The following is a 22,862-nucleotide window of genomic DNA, read 5'->3' on the forward strand; positions in this document are numbered from 1 at the left end:
AGTTTTTAATGAGCAAATAAGGTCACTTGGATGATTTACTGGAGTGTGATGGCTGAAGGCAGAGATGTTGCTGGGAGTTGCTTAATTTACAGAAGCCTTTGAAGCTTGGTTATGTAACGCTGTGTTTATTAGAATTTATGTTTTATGCAACAAATGAAAACAAAGGACTTAATTTAGGGTTAGCTAAATGACACATACTATCAAAATTTTATATATGAAGATTAATTTCTGGACTAAAAAACTAGAGCACCTCAATTTAACTTTCTAGTTTTCCAGGGTATAGATGTTTTGGTGAAAGGAAAAAAATTTAAAATACAGGTTTTTCTGAAAAGATCTACAACAGTGACTTTCAGCAGATGCAAGCATGTTTGTTTTTCTTGTGAGTGTGTGTGTGTGAGTGTCTGTGTGTGTATGTGTGTACGTGTGTGTGAGTGTGTATATGTGTGAGTGTGTGTATGTGTGAGAGTGTGTGTGTGTGTATGTGTGAGTGTGTGTATGTGTATGTGTGAGTGTATGTATGTGTGAGTGTGTGTATGTGTGAGTGTGTACGCTGCTGCAATTTAATGATGGTGCTCTTTATGTAAACAGAGACTGTTGATTCTACTAGCAGTTTTGTATTTAATATAAGTCCTCCTTTTCATTCTTCAGTGTCAAAATGATATACACTCATCACATAAGTTAGCCTTCTTTAGTTTCAAGATGATAGTAATGCTTGGAAACAATACCTAGTGGTCCTTCTGATCATTTTTCTTTGTGAAACTCTGTTCAACAATCCCTGTGATTTAATTGTAATGACAGATGCACACCCCCACATCCACTGGCAATAAAAAGCCTATGATTTAGTGTCATTTTTCTATCCAGGAATTTGAGATAAATCACAAAGTAAGAAAAATAGTTTGCATGATTTAAATATTGCAACTGCTATAACACTTTTAGATTGGCTTAATATATATGCATAGAACTATAGACTATAATGAATAAGCCCTTACTACACATAAGTGGTTTTAAGGTTTTTTGTGAGATATGTTCTGGTTATTTTTTTGTTTGTTTTGTTTTGTCTTATTTGTTTTTGAATAGCTGAGTGCTCTTCAGTGTCTCATGCTCTGAGATATTCAACAGCATTTCGTGTGGTTTTTTTGTTGTTTGCTTTTATTTTTTTGTTTTTTTTTTTGGTTTTTTTTTGGTTCATAGGTGAGTTGCTCAGTGATGGTCTTCTTTAGTTAGAGTAATTCATCTAACAGTAGCTCAGTCAAGATTTCTGTTTTATATTGTTCTTCTGTGGGAAAAAGAAATCAGAAACATTATTATAACATTTGAAAACAATACATACTTAAGTTACAATTGTATCAGTAATGGGGGGGGACATTTGTGCCTAGGATGATCAATTTTACCAATTTTTAAAGAGAGATACTATTATATGGAAATTGACTTCAAGATACATAGTAAGACTGAGTCTTACCTGCATGTTAATAATTATATCTTTAATTAGAATATATTAGGTACTCACAATGGAAAGCTAAAATTTTGATTGATGGATGGGTGGGTGGATGTATAATTATGAAGAGAGGTATGGGCAGACATTCAGATGGATGGATGGATGGATGGATGATGGATGGGTAGGTGGATGTATATGCAGACGGATGATGAAAGGAGAGATGGCGGATACGACTACATAAGGGTGAAAGAAGACCTGAGTTGTTTAAAATTAAATAAATCACAGAGATTACTTAATCTATTTATTTTTTCCATTAGAGCAGATATTTAATAAGTGGTAGAAAGGAAAAATTGATAAAATATTATGAATAAAACGTACCATAATTTTGTAGAATTTGAAATTCATACGCTAGAATCTTTTGTCAGAATACTTGCTAAACAGACTTTCCTAATAAGATCTACCATCTAGTACAAACTTAATATACCTTACACTCCGCAGCACTTTACACTCATTATCTCTTTTAGTGAATCTTTTCCTTTCCTAGGGAACAGCACTGCAGATATGGAAGAAGGAAATCTACAATGAAAACATTGGCCTGAAAAAATGTCTTATCTAACCTTTCTTTTAAAATAGTCCTTTATAAATCAGTCCAACACAGATGGTTCTCTTCTACTTAAAAAAATAAATTATATTTCTCATCTTTATATCTGATGCCAGTGTTTTTTTAACAAGAGTGTTCTGTGTCTAAAATAAATTTCTAATACTGAATGTTAAATTGCTTTTCTCTTCTGGATTTCATTAGAAATTTGCCCTTTTTTCCCCCTAATGTATATCTCCTGCCTGACAGAAACCTGTTTTGATAGTCTATAAGTGAGATATTTTCATTTCCATCATTTTCTGTTAAGCTGTTCTTACTCAGAATCCTGTAGGGTCAAACTCAGTGGTCGTGTTTCGTTTATTTAGAAAATGGCACCTTAATACTCACAGAAGATTTTTTTTTATTTAAATTAAGCCATGATGTAATTGTTTGTTCACTATAATAATTGAAGGGCTCCTAAGAATGTGTGGATACCACAACCAAAAGAAGAGTTTGTTTCTCCAGAGAAAAGTGGAAAAAGTGAAGTGTTCTTGGAAAAGTAATGTGTTATTGAAAACACTGGCTTCAGTATAACCATGTGCAAGAACTATCTCTGATTCTGTTAATGTAGTATTTGTTGGCCTAATATGGAAAAATGCATAATATCTAATTGTGAAATTTATGAAATCAATTATGATTCTTTTTGGTAGTTATGGGTACAATTATTGAATAAGCAAATTATTCTTTAGACGTTATCAAGATAAAGTATTTAATTAATGCATAACTTAATGAAGTACAAGCATATTACCTTTTATTGGCAACCAATAAGTGTTTTATTATGGGAGCATTAATTAAAACAAAATTTTAAATATTGTGTTTTTTTCCCCCATGAGCTCTTTATTATTTAAGGAGATGGTGTTTTTACTTTTCTACCTTCCTTCTACCAGTCTTCCTTTTTTCCAGCTAAAACAGACAAATAATAATAATAATAATAATAAGTTCACTGGTGGTAGCGTTCTTTTCTGATTCTGAAACATTATTTTCTTCAGTTTGTTCTCTTGCCCTAATATTTTTATCCCCCAAAGGCTTATTTAACTTGTATGGTCACCGGTAGTATTATGTATTTCTGGATCTCACATGTGAACGTAGAGACATTTGCTCTTGTTACTAAGATCATAGTTAAGAGCATGGGCTCTGAAATAAGACCATCTGAGGGTTCAAGTTCCATCTCTTCCACTTGTTCATATTATGGAAGTAACCTCTTTGTTTTTTGGTTTCCTCAGCTTTAAAACGTACTTGTGTTAGCTTGGCGCAAAAGCAATTGCAGTTTAAAAGTTTAAAAACAATTGCAAAAACTGCAATTACTTTTGCACCAACCTAATAGAATTATTGTCAGAATTAAATGAGTTAATGCATGTGAAAGGCTTAGCTATAGTATTCCTCCACGTAAGCTCAGTCTGAGTAATTGTGGTTTTTGCAATTGTTTTTGCAGTGGTCATCATCGCTGTCATCATCATCATCATTCTAAAAATGCACTAGAAATTTGATAATAAAAGGAAGCAAATGAAAGGACAATATGAGTGGATACCGTGTTTCCCCGAAAATAAGACCTAGCCAGACAATCAGCTCTAATGTGTCTTTTGGAGCAAAAATTAATGTAAGATCCGGTCTTGTATGAGACCCAGTTTTACATTATATAAGACCCAGTCTTATATTGTAGTAAAATAAGACTGAGTCTTATATTAATTTTTGCTCCATTAGACGCATTAGACGCAAAAGACACATTAGAACTTATTGTCCTGCTAGGTTTATTTTCAGGGAAACTCAGTACTTCTCCTCTGCTGCCTACGTCCTCTTGTCTTACTTAACTCTTTTCATTTCCTGCTCCCCAGTTCACAGCCACAAAATGGTTTCTGTTTTTTTTCACAGCCTTGGAATTAAAAGTCTGCCCCTCCCTGCTAAATACTTTCCTCACTTTTGTACTATCGGCCCATCTTTTTCCTCACTCCTCTTCTCCATATGCTGCAGCACTACCTTGATTTCCTTTTTCTCTCTACCCATGCATTGTGTTATCTTTTCCCCTCAGATCCAAATCCAATCATTTATTCGCTTTCCTTGCTCTCTTCTCTTGAAGAATACACACATGTGCATGGCCTCAACTGTCAGCTCTATGAAGATGGTCCCTAATCACCCCTCATACCTGGGTCTGTGCCTCAATCATCAGGTATAATTTTGTGATGTTTAATGACCATTAGGAAATACTGGGCAGCATAGAATCATAGGTTTCTGAGAGGTAGAACTCTAACATGACCTGGTTTAGTCCATTTAAGTTAAATACATTTGGTTGGGTTAGGAGATAAATTTTAGGACACATTTTCCAAATTATTACCAAAAGTTAAATTTACATAACACTTTACAGTGTAGGAATTTTTATTTATTTCTTTTTATTTACATTGACTCATCTTCACATTACCTTAGTGATGCTGATCAGGCAAGTATTCTTCAACCTGGATATGAGCATCAGAATGATTTATAACTTTCAGAAGATCATATTTCTAGTAAGTGAGTACATGTGATTTAACTCTAGTTCCCCTAAGTTCTGCATAGTTTTTCATTTGTGCACCAGATAATTCATCATTTTGTTTTCCTGTAGAAATGGCATTAAAATAGGTAAAGCACATAGGTTTCAGGTGTACAATTCCGTAATATGTCATCTGTATATCACATTGTGTGTTCACCACCCCGTGTAACTTTACTAACAATGTCACTGCAATAAATTTTAATAAAAAAAAGAGTTAAAAAAATAGGTAAAGCACGTTTCACTAACTACTTAGAATTTGTTTTCTCTGCTTTTCTTTGTAAAAGGTAATGGTGTCTCTGATTAAATGTCATCTTTATGTAGTGTCACACTATCCTAGTTTCTGACACTCAGAAACACAGATCCATTGAAATGGAATATTTTTAAAGAAAACAAAAAGGTAAAATAACTTTTTGATGAAAAAGGTGACTACTCATTTTTTTTTAATTAAACCAGCATTATAAACCTAAGCATATTTCAGCTTCAAGTGCTGATTGATAAAGTGTCATTATAGGTACTGAAGGATGTTGGAGGACAAAAGGACTTTTAGACTAACCATCCCATAGAATAGAGGAAAGAACACTTTAGGAAGAGGTGAAAGATAAGAATTGTGCTTAAAGCAGTTTTCGTGATAAGCCGTTGTTTGTGTTCTTCCTTAAGTAGTAGAAGTTATGATATGCACAGTCGTTCCTGTTGCTGGCAGAGGTTTACAGTATGGGAGTTCTCATTTGTTTCGGCCACACACAATAGACACAGCCTTGGACAGATTTGGGGAAATGAACGTCCCTGTACTTTTACATTAGAAGCATTTAATTGTAGATATTTCCTTTCTTGCCTTAATCATTTTGAATGTAGGAGATTTATTCCTGGTGATAGTTTGTCTGGTGGCTGGCAGGTGACTTACCTAAGGGATACATAGAATCACCTTACTGGACAAGATTAACTCTTATGCCTATAATAGTTTCATCACTTTGGGATTTTACTCATAATTGAATAGTGTAAATAAAACTCACATTTGTGAAGTAACTATGAGAACAATTCAATCTACATAGAATGATTTAAAATGTGCAAGACTTTTCGCTCATTTGAATTATGTAAATCATCATGTTAGAGAATCATAACCAAAACATTTGTTTATTTCGTTTGAATTGTACAAACATGCACTTTGCAAAACTAACTTAACGGCTTTACTCTTTTATTATCGTTTTCCATGTCCATCTAATTAGTTTAAACCAATATGATTGTTTTAAAGATGATTGCAAGCTACTATATTAGATTTATTATACCCTTGAAAAATAGATTTATTAGCAATTGTGTGTGTATATGTGTGTGTGTTTAAAGCATTTTGGGGGTGTGTGTGCATATGGGGAAATGTTTTGAATGTTTTCCCTCACAGTCACCAATCTAGGTATAATTATGATAGTCATGGTGTCTGTGTGCCCAGAAGTATCCAGGAATGACTGGAAGAGATGATGCAGGTGTGCGCACGCACACGTGCACACACACGCACAGACACATCTGCAAGCTTTTTTATGGGACGCTAGCTCAGCCGCTTCTCTTTCAGCTTTCTGAAGCACTGAGTGAACCCTATAGTGTTATGATTTTCTATTTGGTCTTAAAAGAAAAAGAGTAATACACCTTAACTTTCTGATATTCCTAATAAATGTGGTTTTAAATAAAGAAAAGGGGTATTTCTACTACCAAGACCAAAATAATCAGTGTTCAAAATTAAGTATTTTAATGTTCATATGCTTTGCAATCTTTATCTGGCAGTTGGTGGTAGAGTGGTAGAAATATTATACCTGGGTTCATATTTTGACCCTGCCAAGTTATGTGTGTGTGTGTATATATATATATATATATATATATATATATATATATATATATGATTTTGACAAGTCATTTTAATATTCTATGCTTAAGTTCAATCATCTATATAGAGAAAGCTAATTAGTCAAGTTGATGATGCAAGTCATTGAGTATATACTGACTTTAGTAAACATGTAATCATTATCCAGTTTAATTCAGAATTATATAAAATGTCTACCTCCAGGACTCATATCAATCAGAGTTATTCACTTGAAAATTAATTGCTTCAAACTGACATGCATTTGTTTAACTATTGTGACTTCTCTAAAATGGAAGAAAAAAAAACCTTTCAAAATGTCCAAGTAAAACTTTGTACATAATGAAATGGGATAGCGTTAGAAGTTATAGTGTACAGATCTGAAATTTTAACCTCATGAAATAAGGGAAGAAAACTCAATGTTTTTTTCTTTCTATGGCCAAAATAGTATTAAATATATATATTTTTTAAGTTTAGCAAAAACATGCACAGATCAAAACCCAAGGAGGATATTACAATAGGAAAAAAATGAAAAGAAGATCCACTTAATAAATGTACTAGGTACTAATCTGTGTCCTAGGAGGAAGGAAGGAGAGGGGTGGGGAAAGACAGAAATCCCTTATAGACATTGTATTTTAATATTCAAAGGCAGAAAACTATAATAATTAAATTTATAGTCTGTTAAACTATAATAATTAAATATATAGTAGGTTAAAAGTTGATAACACTATGGTGAAAAAGCCAGACAAGTACAAGACAGTATGGGGAAGCATTTGCTTTTCAATGTGTTCAGGGTAGGCTGGCCTCTTAGTCTTTTTCAGAAGTTTGAGCAGCATTTTCCTTTAGGGAAAAAAAAAAAAAAAAAAAAGAAACTTTAAATTTCGAAAAGTGTCTAGTCCTCAAAGAGTTTGATATATAGTCCCATTAAACTTTAAAGTTAAAATCTTTTATATAACAGGAAAGTGTTTATATTCTAGAAAGGACAAAGACATGGCAGAAGGGAATGGGAATAAAGGTCATTAATAACAAAGAGGCCAAGTTGGGTGTAAATGTAAGTTAGGGGGGGAAAAAATAGACCCACTTTTACTTTTTTCTTCACTTAAAACAGCAATTTAAATGCTCCAGGGCCTATAAAAAAATAATAACAATATAAACAGCAGCTAATAATCAGAGAATTTTTTCAGTGCTCGACACTGTGTTAAAACACTTGAGGTAGATTGCTTCAGTTAGCCCTCCCAACCCTCTGATGTAGTCCTTCCCTTTTACCAACAAGAAACTGAGCCTCTAGGATGTTCAGTTACTTGCTCGGAGACACAAAGTTGATAATTGGCAGAACTGGGATTAGAATGTAATTGGACCCCAAAGCCCACGGATGCACCCAGCGTATTTTTACTGTTTTAGGATGTTTTCTCCTATTGCTGTCTGCATGAAATGATGTTTACTTACTGTTTATAATGGTCATTTTTCAGGGACTTTGAAGTTTCCAATTATCTTTTCCATATATATATATATTGCATTGGACTCCACTGAAGGCTGTATTAGAGTAAGTTTGGGGAAAGGTGTTTCTTTGTAGCCTGTAAAGTTATTTTGAGTTCAAAAGCACAGTGATTTTGTAAAAGGAACGTTGAATCTGTATGGTCAAAACTCACTTCGATGACAGTATTTGGTTAAAAGGTGAACAAAAATCTGTTATTTTTTTCTTTTGCAGTTCTAAATAATTGTTGCTTTGTCAAATAGTTGAATTTACAAGTTTTTTGGGCAACCTTTAATGACGCAAAGAGCAAGTTTTTGAGGAAGGTTAGGCTAGAAAGGTAGGCTTTTTTTTTCATTCTTTCTGGAGTTATTGAGAAACAATGATATTTTTTAGTTCAAGTTATATAATCTTGCAGGACAAAGAAGAGTTTTAATTAGGTTAGTCAAAGTATTCTGTGAAGTATTTAGAATATTGTTTCTGTTTGCATAAAGAAATATATAGCACTGATAATTTGTATTATCAATTGATTTGCTGTTTGCTGATGTGTGTCATTAAGCATGCCCAAGAATAAATTAATAATTTGCATGAATATGCATTTCATAGCAATACATTAATGCAGTAGATAATCATATTTGATCCCCTCATTCTTTGAATTTATTTTATTGCTATTGTGTGTGCGTGTGTGTGAATGAATATATATATACATATATATATTGTATATATATATATATATATATATGTGTGTGTGTGTGTGTGTGTGTGTGTATATATATATATATATATATATATATATATATATATATATATTAACCTTTGACCTCCTTCACCCATTTCTCCCCCCCCCCCATCTCTGGTAACCACCAATCTGTTTTCTGTATATATGACATTGGCTTTTTCTTTCTTTCTAAATATTCAAATAGTTTTAAATGACTTCCAAATGGATAGGGACCTATTTGATCTCCTTTAAAAAGAACTCCATAAAAATATTCTATCATTCTATCATCCTTTTCATACTATATTTTCCAAAATTGAGCAAGGTAAATATTTTAGTCCAATATTTTGTATTCACTAATTTTGTATTCATGAATTCTTAAGATGTATTTTTTTTTTTTACATGTTAACATGTCTTCAATTAGGATGTGCCTTACAATGATTGCCTTGGTAGTGACATAAATTTTTTTCTCTTTATTGATGTCTTAGATCTAAAGATACATGGTAACTTACTAGTTTTGCCAACTTTATGGTCATCTAGTCACTGGAGGACCCCTTTTATTGTCACTCAGTTTGAAATCTCAGGGATTGTATCTTACAATACAATTTCCTTAGCTTCATCAGCGGGAGTGGAGTGAGTTTAGTGCAGAATGATATAAATGATAGTACTTCTTACATCAAAATCCTTATACTTTGAACAGACACTTCATCAAGTGGCTGAGCAAACACAGCAGCTTTTGAAGTATTTGAAGAGCCATTGAATTTAAGAGTCTTCATGCCTTCACTGTTCTTTAATCTTATTAGTACAGGTCTTCAGAACATCGCTCTTCCTTGGTTCAAATTTAAGGACATAGATTATAAAATAATGCTTATCACCTCTTACCTCCTTCAACCTGTTGATAGATATATCAAATACTTAGGAAGCTCTTGAATTTAAAATAAGAAATCGTATTTTAAAATGACATTCAAAGGGGTAGGAACCTATTTGATCTCCTTCTTAACAAGTCTCCATAAAATAATTATGTCATTCAATTATTCTTTTCCTACTGTATTTTCCAAAATTAAACAAGGTAAATATTTTGATTCACTATTTTGTGTTCACCTATAAAATGATCAAATGAACCAAATGAACAAGGAATGGATCGAGAGCAAATGCAAGAAACTTCACAGATATTCAGACTCCATAAGGAATATTAAAAATTCAGTCCTTTAACGCCAATCTTTTAAATTTCATTAATCATTTAGACGAGTATCACTTTATCTGTTTTTCTTATCTTTATTCTTCTCATGTCATGTTCATTCTGGCATCATTATTTGTAGAATCTCAACTTTAGAATTAAACAAGAAACTGCATATGAAAACACTTTGCCTGATTCTCAGCATACCAATAAAATGGGTGCCCACTTGTGGAGGGAAGGGTAATTGGGTGTACCTTTGACTTATGTGTACGGCCCAGCTTTGCCACTAAACTGCTTGTATGTCTTTGGGCACAACTGTTCTCCCCTTCCACTTCTGTTTCCCAAATTTAAAATCAGTTTCCTCACCATCTGCTACCATTAGTTGTACACCCAAAATCTCACTGATGGATCTATGTCTATCCGAGTTAGGCCATATTACTGTCCAGAGACCATTGTCAGACTCCTGATTGGTTTCTCTGACTTAAGATTTCCCATGTCTGTCCTATTCTATCACCAACCTCCAGGTTAGTTTTCTTGATTGTCATAACCTTTCCCACAAATCGTCAACATTCTCATACTTAATTACAAAAATAAATCTTAACAGCCTAGTCCAGCCTTCAAAACTTTTTATATACAGACTGTCAGTCCTATGTTTTCTTCTTGGCTCCACGTCGCACTGAATAATGCTTTCTGCTTTATATGTAGACATTGTTGTGCATGTCTGATATCTCCTTATAGGTTGTAAATTGCATGTAAACTAAGGCTGTGTCTTAGTCATGTGTTTTTTCTTTTTGTTATGTTTTTTGTTTTTTTTTTAATCTTGTGCAGTGCCTTACACATTGTATTATTTAGTAAGTGAACAGGGGAATAAAGATAGAGTATTCTACTTTCTTCTAATATATATTTAAAAAAAGGTATATAGTTTGACCTTTCTTGGTGACTCAAAGCATCCCTTTCAAAGATGTGTTCAGAACCTATTATGAGAAGGCACTGCTAGGTGTAAGGAGGTAGCTGTGAATAAAAGAGGGCATGTTGAGGGGTCCTGTTAAATTTATTCTATTTACTATGGAATTGAAAACCATATAAAGAAGGTAGATTAAAATAAGTGTAAATTGGCTCTGAGTGATATTTTCAGAGAGATTTTTTTTTTTTTAGTAGAAGTTGGGGGTTTGAAGGGGTTTGGGTGCTATGTTGGTCCCATGTCGTGTGTGTGTGTGTGTGTGTGTGTGTGTGTGTATGTATGTATGCACGTGCATGTGAATGCTTGTGTACATACACACACATACACACGCACATTAGAAAGGGGGTGAGGGAATGCCTGAGTGGGAGAACAGGAAAAAAATCCCAGTTGATAAAATAACCTCTTAAAAACATTTTTGTTTTACGCAGTGTTCCTAAAAGATGGGGTATTCCTGACACTTGAATAATATATGGTAATAATTTACAATGATAAAGCTCTTTCACAATCATTATTTTTAATCAGTGTTTCAAATCGTTGGACTTTCTGGAGTTTAAGGTTTGCATTTTTTAAAGGAACCTATTGTGTTTCCTGGGTAATATAGATAGGCACAGGTCTGGGTAATTCCAAAAGTGGCCACAGCAGAATGTTTTCTTTCAATTATAGATCAGGGACATAGGTCTGAACTGACGTTTGAAACTTTCATTATGGGTTTTGCAAGCTTTTCCTTTATGGCTACAAATTATATGTATTAAGTGAATAGATTCTAACGATTTTAAGTATGATGATCCCTTTCAATGTCAAAAAGACACGGATCATTATACAACGATTGTTCTTTCAGTATCCTTGATTGAGATAATACATAGACGTAGACTTACTATAATACATAGACTTACTATAAATTCTGACTTTTTAAATGAATCTGCATTTTACTAATCAGAAAGCATGCATATTATTTGAAACACAGCATTGAATGTGTATAATAACAGAATTCAGTCTTCAGACAATCTAATGCTCATATAGCTTCTCAGTCCCTCACGATAATTACTCAGCTAGTGAAGCCCTTACACTGCCAGCGATGGTCATCCCACAGGTTGGGATCCCCTGCTCTTGATGACATAATCGCTTTAATCTGTGTTGTTAACCAGGAATTGACTAATTGATCATCTTTCAAAAGTTTTAAAAAGTATCCTAGGACATTGTTCTCTAACCTGTACTCTTGGTTTTGTTGTTGCTTTTGGAAGATTTGTACAAGTATTAATGAACTAAGATGAAGGGGAAACAAAGCTAACATTTTATTGTAACAGTTCCTGCCATTCCAGAATACTTAATTTATTTACTCCATCTCCAATTCATTCTTTTCACTATCCATATTTTACCATTGTATAAATTGGTATGCTCAGATCGTTTCTAGCTATACTGAGTGACTTTAGAATGTGCTTGTGCCCATCAGTCATCTTTTGAAGCTCAATCTCTCTCTGTTCTTTCTCTTTTAAACACACGAATATGTTGATTATCAGTCTGACTCTGAATCAGACCGACCTGGATTGACTGAAATGGAGCCACCACTCCCAGCAAAAGTCCCCATTCCAAGTCCATCTGAATCTCCTGCCCAGACTAGTTTCCTCAGACATGAAAATGATGGCCATTGTTGTTACCTATATGTCCTTTTAATTTTTGCTGTAATGAAAATATGCAGACATTTCTGAGATTCAAGATTTACACAACAGGGAAACAGAACACAAAACAAACCCATCTGTATATCCCTCCTTAGGCTAGAAGAAATTTAAGATTTCGAAGTACCAATGTATATTTTCTACGGAGTTTGTGTCAAAGTGTCATGTCTAGACATTCTGAGCATAATAAGAAACATAATAACTGTAGCTTTTATTTTCTTACAACACTGGTAATGCTAGCATGTCAAATAACTCACGTTGAAAAATCAGATGTTGAATTATAGCAGATCATATGATTGCAGCATGAATGCCCTTGCGGCATGATGGGTAGCAGTTCACATGGTCTTGTGTGTTGATAACCTACTGCCTGTAACCAGTGGGAGGAATAAGCCCGTTGGGTTCTGCCCTTCTCAGACCACACATGGACACGTGGTTGACTTCCAGGTTCCTCACTTTCATAACCGGGATCTAGAAAAAACTTGATGAATTCAGAGATGAGGTAGGAGTAAAAAGCCTTATGAAATGAGGCATGATCACAGGTTCTAACATTATATTTAATGTGTATCTAGTATGTAGAGGACACATTGAGATGACATAGCCATTATTAAATATTCGAAAGGTTACTGAATATTTGAACTTACTCTTTCTGGATTGTCTGTGTAGAAATAGTCCCAAGGAGTCAAATGGCTGTTCACTATGGAGGAGAATTTCTAACAAAAGGAATGGGTTGTCTTGAGAGAAGAGTAGATTCTCCATTAAAAGGTATACTCCATCCCAGGCTGGATGGCCCCATGATGAGCTGTGATAGGAGAATAACGAGGATCCCGTGCGTTGTGGGCTACATAGCCGGTGGAGCCCCTTTCAAACACGAGAGTCTGGTAGTAGGAGGATGAGTATTTAGCAGAAGTCATGACTTCACAGTGTGCAGAATATTCACTTTTAAACTGCTATCTCAGAACATGCTTTATAATGTCTGGTTCAAGCCCTGAGCCTTTGTGATTCCTTAAGTTCTGTACGTTCAAAATTGTGCTGGATTCAGACTCAGCTGAGTATGGGGGACATCAGAGGCTGGACCACAAGACCGATTTCTTCTCTGAGCCTTTTGAACACAATGGGCGTTCCTGTTCTCTTTTGGTAAGTAATGTCTTTAAGATATTCTAGTTACATTGAAATTTAATCCCTTACTTTTAAAGTGATGTTTTTCCTCAAAGGTATAACTCTTCAACAAGTAAAGCGACATCCAGAAGTGTGGGGATGGGGTGATAAGGAAGGAGAACTGCTACAGAACCACATGCAAGGTGTGGTGCTGGACTGAACTGGGTTTTGGAAAACGTATGGTAAGGGAGATTTGGTGGACAATTGGGGAAGTTTGAATATTAATAGGATTAAAATTATTTTTAAAAATAGGAGGAAACCATTTTTAAATGTTTCTGTTATGAACATTTCTATTTTTAATGACACGATTTAGTTCCCTTCTGTTCTTGCTTTCTCTATGATATTTTACGTTAAGCGATTTCTACATTAGTGACTACCTAATGAAGTTTAATTGAAATCACCTTAACAGGATTAATAAAAATACATCTTTTTTTTCTTTCATGTACTCAATTGAAGACTGAATTATTCTAGTTATAAAATTATCTGGTTTCTTCAAATTATTACCAAGAAAAGCATTAAACTACATAACTATTTTTTTTTATTTTGTGTTGTTAACACAATGAAGGCATGTTGCTTTAAACTACTAAGTTGAAATTTTTTTTTAATGCAGACTTTAGAAACTCCCCAGATTTGAAGGAAATCTTCATTTATTTTATGGCCAGATAATAAACTGAATTCCACATCTATATTCTATATATTTTTTTCTTTTCCTGACTAGGCATATGACTTCTCTCTTCTCCTCTCCTCCCGTACCCTCCCTCCCCTCCTCTCACCTCCCCTCCCCTCCCCTTCCCTCTCTTCCCCTCCCCTGTGTCTCTCTTTTTCTCCCTCTTCTATCTCTGTCTCAGATCTGATTTTTTTTCACCATGGAGGTCTTGGATTAAGATTTGTCTCACTTTCATGAGGCCAGGACATACCCAGCTTCATTGTAGCTCTTACATTCTCTCATTAAAAAAAAAAAAAAAAAAAGTAGGTATAAGTTAAATAGGACAATGTATATGGGACCACTGGCTCCCTCAATGTCCTGTTATGTTCCTATGCCTTAAAGTGGTACGAGCACCTCACTTTGTAAACCACCATATTATATACAGAACTGATGTGTCAAAGGCAGTGGCATAAAATAAATGAAAAGAGCAGGGGTGAGCAGGATTGATTTGTTAATTATAAGGTCTGAAGAAAATGCACTAGCCAAAGGAAACTTAGGTGTTACCTTAAATATATGTGTGTGCCTATAGGTGGTGGTGATGATGGTACTGATATACCCTTAGACATAGCTATAGATACCCATGCATTTCTAAGAGGGCATGATCAATAGTGCTATCACATGCTTTCTTCCAAGAATGATTGCTGTAGTTTGTCAGAACATTCAATGTTGCCATGTAAACTAAGATTGACAAAAATAGCTTCTGAAATGAATAAGAAAATTACCTTAAAGCCCTGAAATAACCAAAGAGTTAGAGACTCCTGGAGGGTTGGGGAAGATGATTCAGCTTGTAAAGAGAAGTCATGGAGAAGCAGCAACTGATTGCTATGAAGTTGAACTTGAACCAATTAATTCAGACAGAAAGGAGAAATATTCAGACAACAAAATTCTTACGTAGTGAAATTCTTATTCTAGTGCAAAGACTCCAGAATGTCATGACAGAGAACTTGGGACCAAGCCCCCAGTCTTCCATTTACTAGCTCCAAGAATTTGAGTATTTTAACCTTTTTGTCCCTTAGTTTCTGTCATCTATATAATGAAGGTTAGTTACAGTATCCTCCCTACAGGAAGGGATTCTTAAGAGGCATGAATTCATAAGCATGACCAAGCTTTTTGGAAACTGGAGACTGCAACATGCTATGGTACATATATTTTAAAGTTATTGTCACAACTATTCAATCATTTTTTAAGGTATTTTAAGACAATAGATGCTTTGAAGATACACAATTAAGAAGACCGCTCAGTTTGGGGGAAATTGTAATCTTAGGCGAGGGCTCACAATCTTTGGGAGTAAGCACAAAATATTTTGGCATCCTTTCAGTTTTGGAAGAGTGAAGATATTCTGTCATAATTAAAACAAGCCCACTAACCAGTGGTAGCAACAGCCAGGAGATTACTTTTCAAGCACTAATTGCACTGATCTTGCAAATATGGAATGTGCAATTCTAAATTAGCAGGTGGAATGGAGGATATCACATATGTCTCGATAACAGGTAGAGGAATACAGCACTGCAAGCACCAGGGAAATCGAATAGAGAGCTTAACCACTGCCTGTAATAGAATTCTGATCCAACTCAGAAAGATAAAGATTAGCTCTGTCTTCCAGCAGCCTGCACCATCTTGTTTTCGATGGCTACAGGCGCTTCAGGAATTATTCATTTAAAGAAGTCTTTAGGCTCCAGACGAAGTGATCACTGGTTTTAATGTAAGAATAAGGGAGCCCAAGTAGACCAGAAATTCCAATAAAACAGGTTCCTTTTTGCAGGAATTATCCTTCAAAGAGCCAGAGGAAAGAAATTACATTAAAAAACATACATATTATAAGAATGCCTCATTATAACGGAACTCTGTATTAAACTGATTTCGTGTGTGCTGGGATACAGCCAAATTTCTTGAACATGACCGTAAACGCTGTAAGTCTCATCCCATCACCAGTGAGAGATCATTTCTGTCTCCCATATGCCTGGACTAACTTTTGCCTTTTCCATGAAACTTCTGTCCATCATAACTAGTACACAGTATTTGCTAAAGCTTAATTTGCAAGCTCAGTAATCCAAAGGATCTGCTGAATAAGTGTCAAATATGTTTTGAAAGATAGCAACAGAGCTCGAAGGAATCTGAAAATAGCCATAGGTGCAGCCGCGTCAGCAGGTACCTCTCTGGCGTTGTGTGTATGTGCTCCGTCAGTTAAAACTGGGAAGCCAGAGGAGAACGGCATGAGTACTAACGTTGACACCTGTTTTCTAAGGTCAGCGTGTCTCACAAATGCCAAGAAGCTACAGGCAGAACTTCTCCGTTCTGCTTTACTGGCCATTATTGGAAAGTCTGTTTTTGCATAATCATTGCTCTAGACATTGGGTTCTTGATATAGGAACTTATACGTGAACCTGTGTGTTCATCGGTGCACTGGAGGCCAAGGGCAGGAGAGGCTTTCTTTCTCTTTGGTTCATAAGTTCAATTTTTTGACACAAATGGAAGAACCGAGAGTGTTGAACTTGAAATGCAGTGAATTTGATTCCTTTACAGTAACTCAAAATAGTCTCACCAGTAAAAAATGAATAATGCAATAGTGTTAGCGTTGATTACTTTGACAGTGAGGCTCCAGATCATTAAGTCGATCTGTTTACAGCAGGCCCCCCTTAATCACAGGGATGCCCAAGAGACCCCCAGGGTATGCCTGAAACCATGGACAGTACTGGACCCTGTATACTGTTTGTCTCCCGTACGCACATACCTGTGATAAAGTTTAACTTATAAATTAGGTGTAGTCAGAGATAACAACAATAATTTATAATATGAGAGAATAGTTATAACAATATACTATAATAAAAGTTATGGGAATGTGGTCGCTCTCAAAATATCTCATTATACAGTACTCACCTTTTCACTTAAAGGAAGCACTTTATGGCTCCTGTTTGGCACATCTGAATTGCCAACACCACCACTATTGTGCTTTGGGGCCATTATTGAGTAAAACAAGGTTTAGCCGAACACTAGCACTGTGATACTGCTACGGTCATGTGAGAATCCGAGACAGTTACTTAGTGACCAATAGGCAGGTAGTGTGTCCAGAGTGTATAAGCTGGACAAAGGGGTGATTCACATCCTGGCACGTGGAGAGGGGTGGTGGGAGATGCCATCATGCTAATCAAAATGGCGTGCAATTTAAAACTCATGAATTGTTTATTTCTGGAATTTCCCTATAATGTTTTTGGACCAAGGTTGACTGCTAATAACTGAAACTACGGAAAGCAAAACCATTGATAAGGAGGGACTACCATTTTCCATTCTAAATTTGGGGGCTTAGAATTAGACGTTTGGTTTACATATGGGGTTGGCATGGATGTATCTTTTTTTTGTCCCTCAGTTGTAAGTATTGAAAATACAGTTTAGCTGTTGGGAAATGGCTTTTACTCTATCCAAAAGTACAAAAATTTTTAGATTTTTTTCAGACAAAATATATCAAACTTCTTAAAATTTACTCTCTTATGTTTCTAATTTACATGAGATATTACACAAGCTATCTATAGATAGATATTTCTATATAGCAATATTTATTGCATCACTTTTCTCTTAATCCTAGTACAAAATAATGAATTAGAACTAAGATTTCTTTTTTCTTAGAGAATATTTTATGAATTAAAGCATGTGCATGAAAATTAAAATTATTTTATGTCACCCTTATTTTTCAAAATGATTTGTAATTTTTACTAGCAAATGTATGTATGTATACTGTTAAGGATCTAATGACCTTCTCATTGAATAATGTTCTCATTCTTTGATAATATGCTATTGATAAATTTAACAATTTCTAAGAAAATTTTAACATGAGCCTTTAAAGTATTTTTTTTACTTAAAATTACTCAAAAATTTTCTGTTTTCAAATTTTTGACACCTGTTTTCAAAAGTTGTGTAATTAATTTTGGCAACTTAATTATGATCCTCAAAGAACATAATACTTTGCCTACATGACATAATATAGCAGGTTATTATTTGATCAGTTATTTTCTTAGCCATACTAATGGTTGGCATAGTGATTAAGTCATTAAGGAGGTCAAAATGCATCCTGGGTTGATTAGTATGCATTTTGACTCTCTTAATAAATGAATTGGATTATACTGTCTTATTCTGATTCCTTGTGAAGGGTTGACTATAAATATAGCTGGAAAAAATGAAATTCATGGCCATATATTACATTGTCTTACATTTTCTTAATGTGATCCTAGCTACAAAAAGTTTAGGGCTTAATGGCTAATAAATGGGCACAGTAAATGTGTTTATCAGCATATCTTTTCTGTGATGTGCATACTAAATGGTTTGTAATACATATACTAAAATAGAAATTGTTTTTATCTAATTATAAATATAAACAATTTATATATAAGTAGACTTAAACCAATGTTTATGTTTAAGTCTACTTAAATTTATATTTCTATTGCTGTATGAATAAAAACTATTTTTAGAATTAAAATTATAAAATGAGAGTTATAGAGCCAATACTTAGCACTAAATTATAGAGCCCCCAAATTGTTGATGTCTGTAATTGTCTCATCATAACGGTTAGCTCTGATTATCTTAAGTTCTTTAGGATAATTGGTAATCATTTCCTAACCACTAAGAAAATTGATTTACATACTCAGAACCCTAATAAAGAAAACTCAAAATTCCATGTATAGCCACAGTTAAGAAAAATCACTTGCTTGGGGAAATTCTTTCATGTTGCCTATACTGCAAAGTCTCTAGAGTAACATGAACACATTCTGGTAATTAACACTGCAGTGAAAAAAAATGTTATAATTGCACAATATTCCCGTTAATGATATTACACAATTATCAACTGAAGGTTTTTGAGCAACTAGTGTTAAGAGGTCTCTAAGTGTAACTGGAATTGGCTTCATAAAAGCCCCTTACATAATATAATAACCAGCATCATTTAGTGAGAGTGCTTGGAGCATTTTTTTAAACCGTTAAATGACAAAATAGGAAAAACTCAATGCATGCATTGCAAACCTTGAACTTCTTAGGCCATCCTTTGTTTTTCTCTTAAATTTGGGCTAGCTACAATATCGAAAGATCACAGAGTAAGATTGTTTCTACATTATCAGTTTCTAGTTACAATTTATATTATTAATGGATTCAGTATAATGTTACACATCAAACAGACACCAAAACTGTGTAGGATCCAAATAGGAGATTGGCGTGACTTGTTCTGATATATAACTGTGCCCCACACTGAGCAGAGACTTATCATTATTTGTCCTGCTCTTGACTTGTGTGTTCCACTGCATCTTTCTCAGGAGACCTGCGTTTATCAGAATTCTTTTGTCTGCATATTGGACCATGTAATATCAGAGAAATGTTTTTAATGTAAAGGGTAGTGAAATTCTTTTGTGCAGCTCTGGTGCTCCTGAGAAATTTAGATCGGTCTTCAGTTTTAGAATGCTCATAACAGAACGATTCAGAACCATTCTGATTATAACCTGCTGTCCCACTAATTAGTTATACCTAGTTAACTGTGATTCCTCAAACTAAACACAGAGTAAACTATTGTTTGTTTAAACTAAACAAACTGAACATGGCAAACTCCCTAGAAGGGAGTCTCTTGAATCATACCTTTTTGATAAGATTTGGAGAGGAAATTGGTTGAATCTAACTATTAATTTCTTTTATTTCTCCTCCTTTGTGTTGCTTTAGTCTGTAGCTTGATTATGTAAATATGCCATCCTTTGGACTGGATCTGTCTAAATCATTGGTAGCATTCCTCTTTTGCTCATGGGTACCTCCAGGTTTTTTTGTTGTTGTTGTTGTTGAACCAATCCCTTAACATCTTACTTATCTCAGTCAAAGAGAAAATATTGAATGAAAGGGATTCCATTGGCAATTAAATTGTGATGTGGTTTAAAAGCTGTAAGACATGAAACACAGTGTGTAAATTATAGGGAAACAGATTGTGGCATTGAAATACATGATTTCCCCACACTTGATGACTGTAAGGCTATAATATTTATCTTTTGGAAGTAGTGAATTATAAATCATACTGTGAGACATTGAGCTACCCAGTGACTGATGGCATTTATGGAATTTTTCTCAAATGATGATGATCATTTCCTAAATCATTGTTGTTTTTAATTGAAGATGAGAAAAACTATTCCCTAGTTATTAAATTCATAATATAAATTTCTCAAAATGCCTTTGTAAAATTGCTTTCATCTTTAATGATCAAAACTAACCAACTGTATTGATGTATTTGATTTTTAAAGAATTATAAGAGTTCTTTATCACAGGACCCCTAAGGGAAAACATTGTGTTCATTTGCAGAGTTGAGATGCATGAGACACACAATGCACATATTGATTCCACTTTTCTTTATCCTTTTATTCATTAGTTTTTCATTCAATCATCACTGACACCTACTTTGTCTATTGGCACCTACTAAGAGTTAGAAATATGAAGACATGTGACCTCTGCCTTCCTAAAGCTCAGAGTGTAGTAGGGAGGATTGATGATAAAATTCAAAAACTTGAAAAAAAAAAATCACAAGTTGCATTAAGTGTTCTGAAAGAAACAAAAATAGTGTTGTGATAAAAAATGAAATGGAGAAACTATCATATCTATTGTTATCAAGAACACCTCTCCCTGGAGCTGGGAGATTTCAAGATCCAAGAGATAAGGAAGTATTCGGCTGGTGCAAAAGTAACTGCAGTTTTTGCTTTGTTGTTGTTGTTTTAACCTTTTAAACCGCGATTACTTTTGCACCAACCTAATAGCAAGGTGTTAGGTTGAGCAAAGATCCAGAGGAAGGGAAGTGTGTGACTGACATGTTTAATAAAAACTGAAAGGCCCCTGTGGCTGAAACCTCCTGTGTGAGGGGAGAGAGGCAGGTGATGCGCTGAGTTGAGACGAGCGAGCGAGAGTTGTACTTACTAGGAAGGCGCAGAGTCAGGAGTCTGCGGGGCTTGGGGAGGGTGCGTGTTGTTTTTGAAATGCAGCGGCAAGGTTTTTGATTGTCTTAAATTGGTGAGGGGCCTAAAATACACTTAGGATCCCTTATATTACATTTAAGTTTTTGTACTTACAAGGACAAGAGAAAACAACCAACCAAAACAAAAAACAAAAAAACAAAAAAACACACAACGATAAGTGTCTTGATGGAAAGTAGTGTTTTGTATATTACTTCTGTTCCCCTGAGGACACCAACATTGTGACCTGCAGGCCGCCTTTACCACCCGATAATCTCAACCTCAGTGAGTGCCATGTGTGAGAGCCTAGTGTCAGAGGAACGTTGGCTTTTGTAAAGCGTATGGAGCCCTCTAGTGGCAGTTGATGTAAAGGTGCCTCACATTGGTTTTAGGTTGGCACTGTGGAATTGAGTCTCCTTGGAGCCCGTGGAAATGTAAAGATAACTAAGAAAACGCTACAGGGTATCCAGTCCCTTTACTTAATAATGTCACATTCAGTATTGCTTTCAATTGCACTGACATGATTGTGTTGACTTAGGTGTACATTCCAAGCCGAGTGGCCCTCGTCCTTCACAACGTGGATCTGCCCAACTGAAGAGACCTGGTTTCAGCTCCTCCAGGGGGAGGTGTGCGTTTCGTTTTCCTATTGTCGTTGTCATATAGCGTATAATGCGTAAGTTTTGCAAAATACAGTGTCTAGCCAAAACGTCAGATGTCTGAAATGCAGTACTGGTTTATGCAAATGCATGTTAAACTTTTCATTAAAAAGTAGAGGGGAGTATTTTTGAAATTTTAGGGGTCCTAGACTATATTTTCCAGATATCTAAGCAGCTAGGATTCTGAAATGAAGTATTATATATAATATATTTAACTTTAGTTTCCTGGCCAATTATTTGATGCTTTTAAGTTCAAATTTGAATCATGTATCTTGTATGATAATTTCTGTTGAGTACATACAGTATTTTTTTTTTAAGACGAATATTTGGTGACCTTATTTGTTCTTATATCTCTTCATCTAAATTACAGGGTACCAAGGTTGTTATTAGGTGTTTTTTTTCCAAACTATCTTTAGAAATACTGTAATAAATATGTAGAAATAATATAAAATTAAGACTGATGCGATAGATAAAAAAAAATCATTATCTATGAACTCATCCATGCTTCATTTTGCATGTTTTATCTTGTGATCTCTTGTTCACTTAATATCTTGGTAGATGCTCATATCTCTACTTTCTGAGGGCCTGAACTGATAATTGTAACATTTTGGAAAATGTCTTTTTCTTTCAATCAATAAAACAATGATTGCAAAATTGCCTTTGCTAATGTTTATTTTGCTGTACTATTATGGGGATTGATTGAGAATGAATATTAAAATGCCCATCTCAACTCTGATACTTTCTCACACATATGCACATGTGCACGACGGACTAGATATGGGGGTTAATAATTTTTTTCTGTAAGTACTATTTTGCAACTTGAAATTGTATTAACAAACTCAGATATCTAAGTTACTTTCCAGCTGTAAACCTGAGCACTTTTAGAAGCTGAATTAACTATCTGTACTCAGTGGGATACTCAATCATGAAATTGCCCCTCAGGTTATGAAATAGTA

General features: G+C 34.6%; 1 protein-coding gene across 1 annotated transcript in view; it reads left to right on the plus strand.

Annotated features, from left to right (window-relative positions):
• GBE1 (1,4-alpha-glucan branching enzyme 1) overlaps positions 1-22,562 on the plus strand; it is a 254,067-nt gene extending 231,505 nt beyond the window's left edge. The window contains exons 15-16 of the mRNA XM_019732062.3: positions 13,450-13,567; positions 21,789-22,562. Of these exons, the coding sequence (XP_019587621.3) occupies positions 13,450-13,567; positions 21,789-21,845 (175 nt within the window). The 3' untranslated portion in view covers positions 21,846-22,562. The remainder of the gene's footprint in view (positions 1-13,449; positions 13,568-21,788) is intronic.
• Positions 22,563-22,862: the final 300 nt, after the last annotated feature.

Source organism: Rhinolophus sinicus, chromosome 17 (genome assembly GCF_057876585.1).
Source record: "Rhinolophus sinicus isolate RSI-liver-muscle chromosome 17, RSI-T2T, whole genome shotgun sequence".
NCBI classification, from domain to species: domain Eukaryota; kingdom Metazoa; phylum Chordata; class Mammalia; order Chiroptera; family Rhinolophidae; genus Rhinolophus; species Rhinolophus sinicus.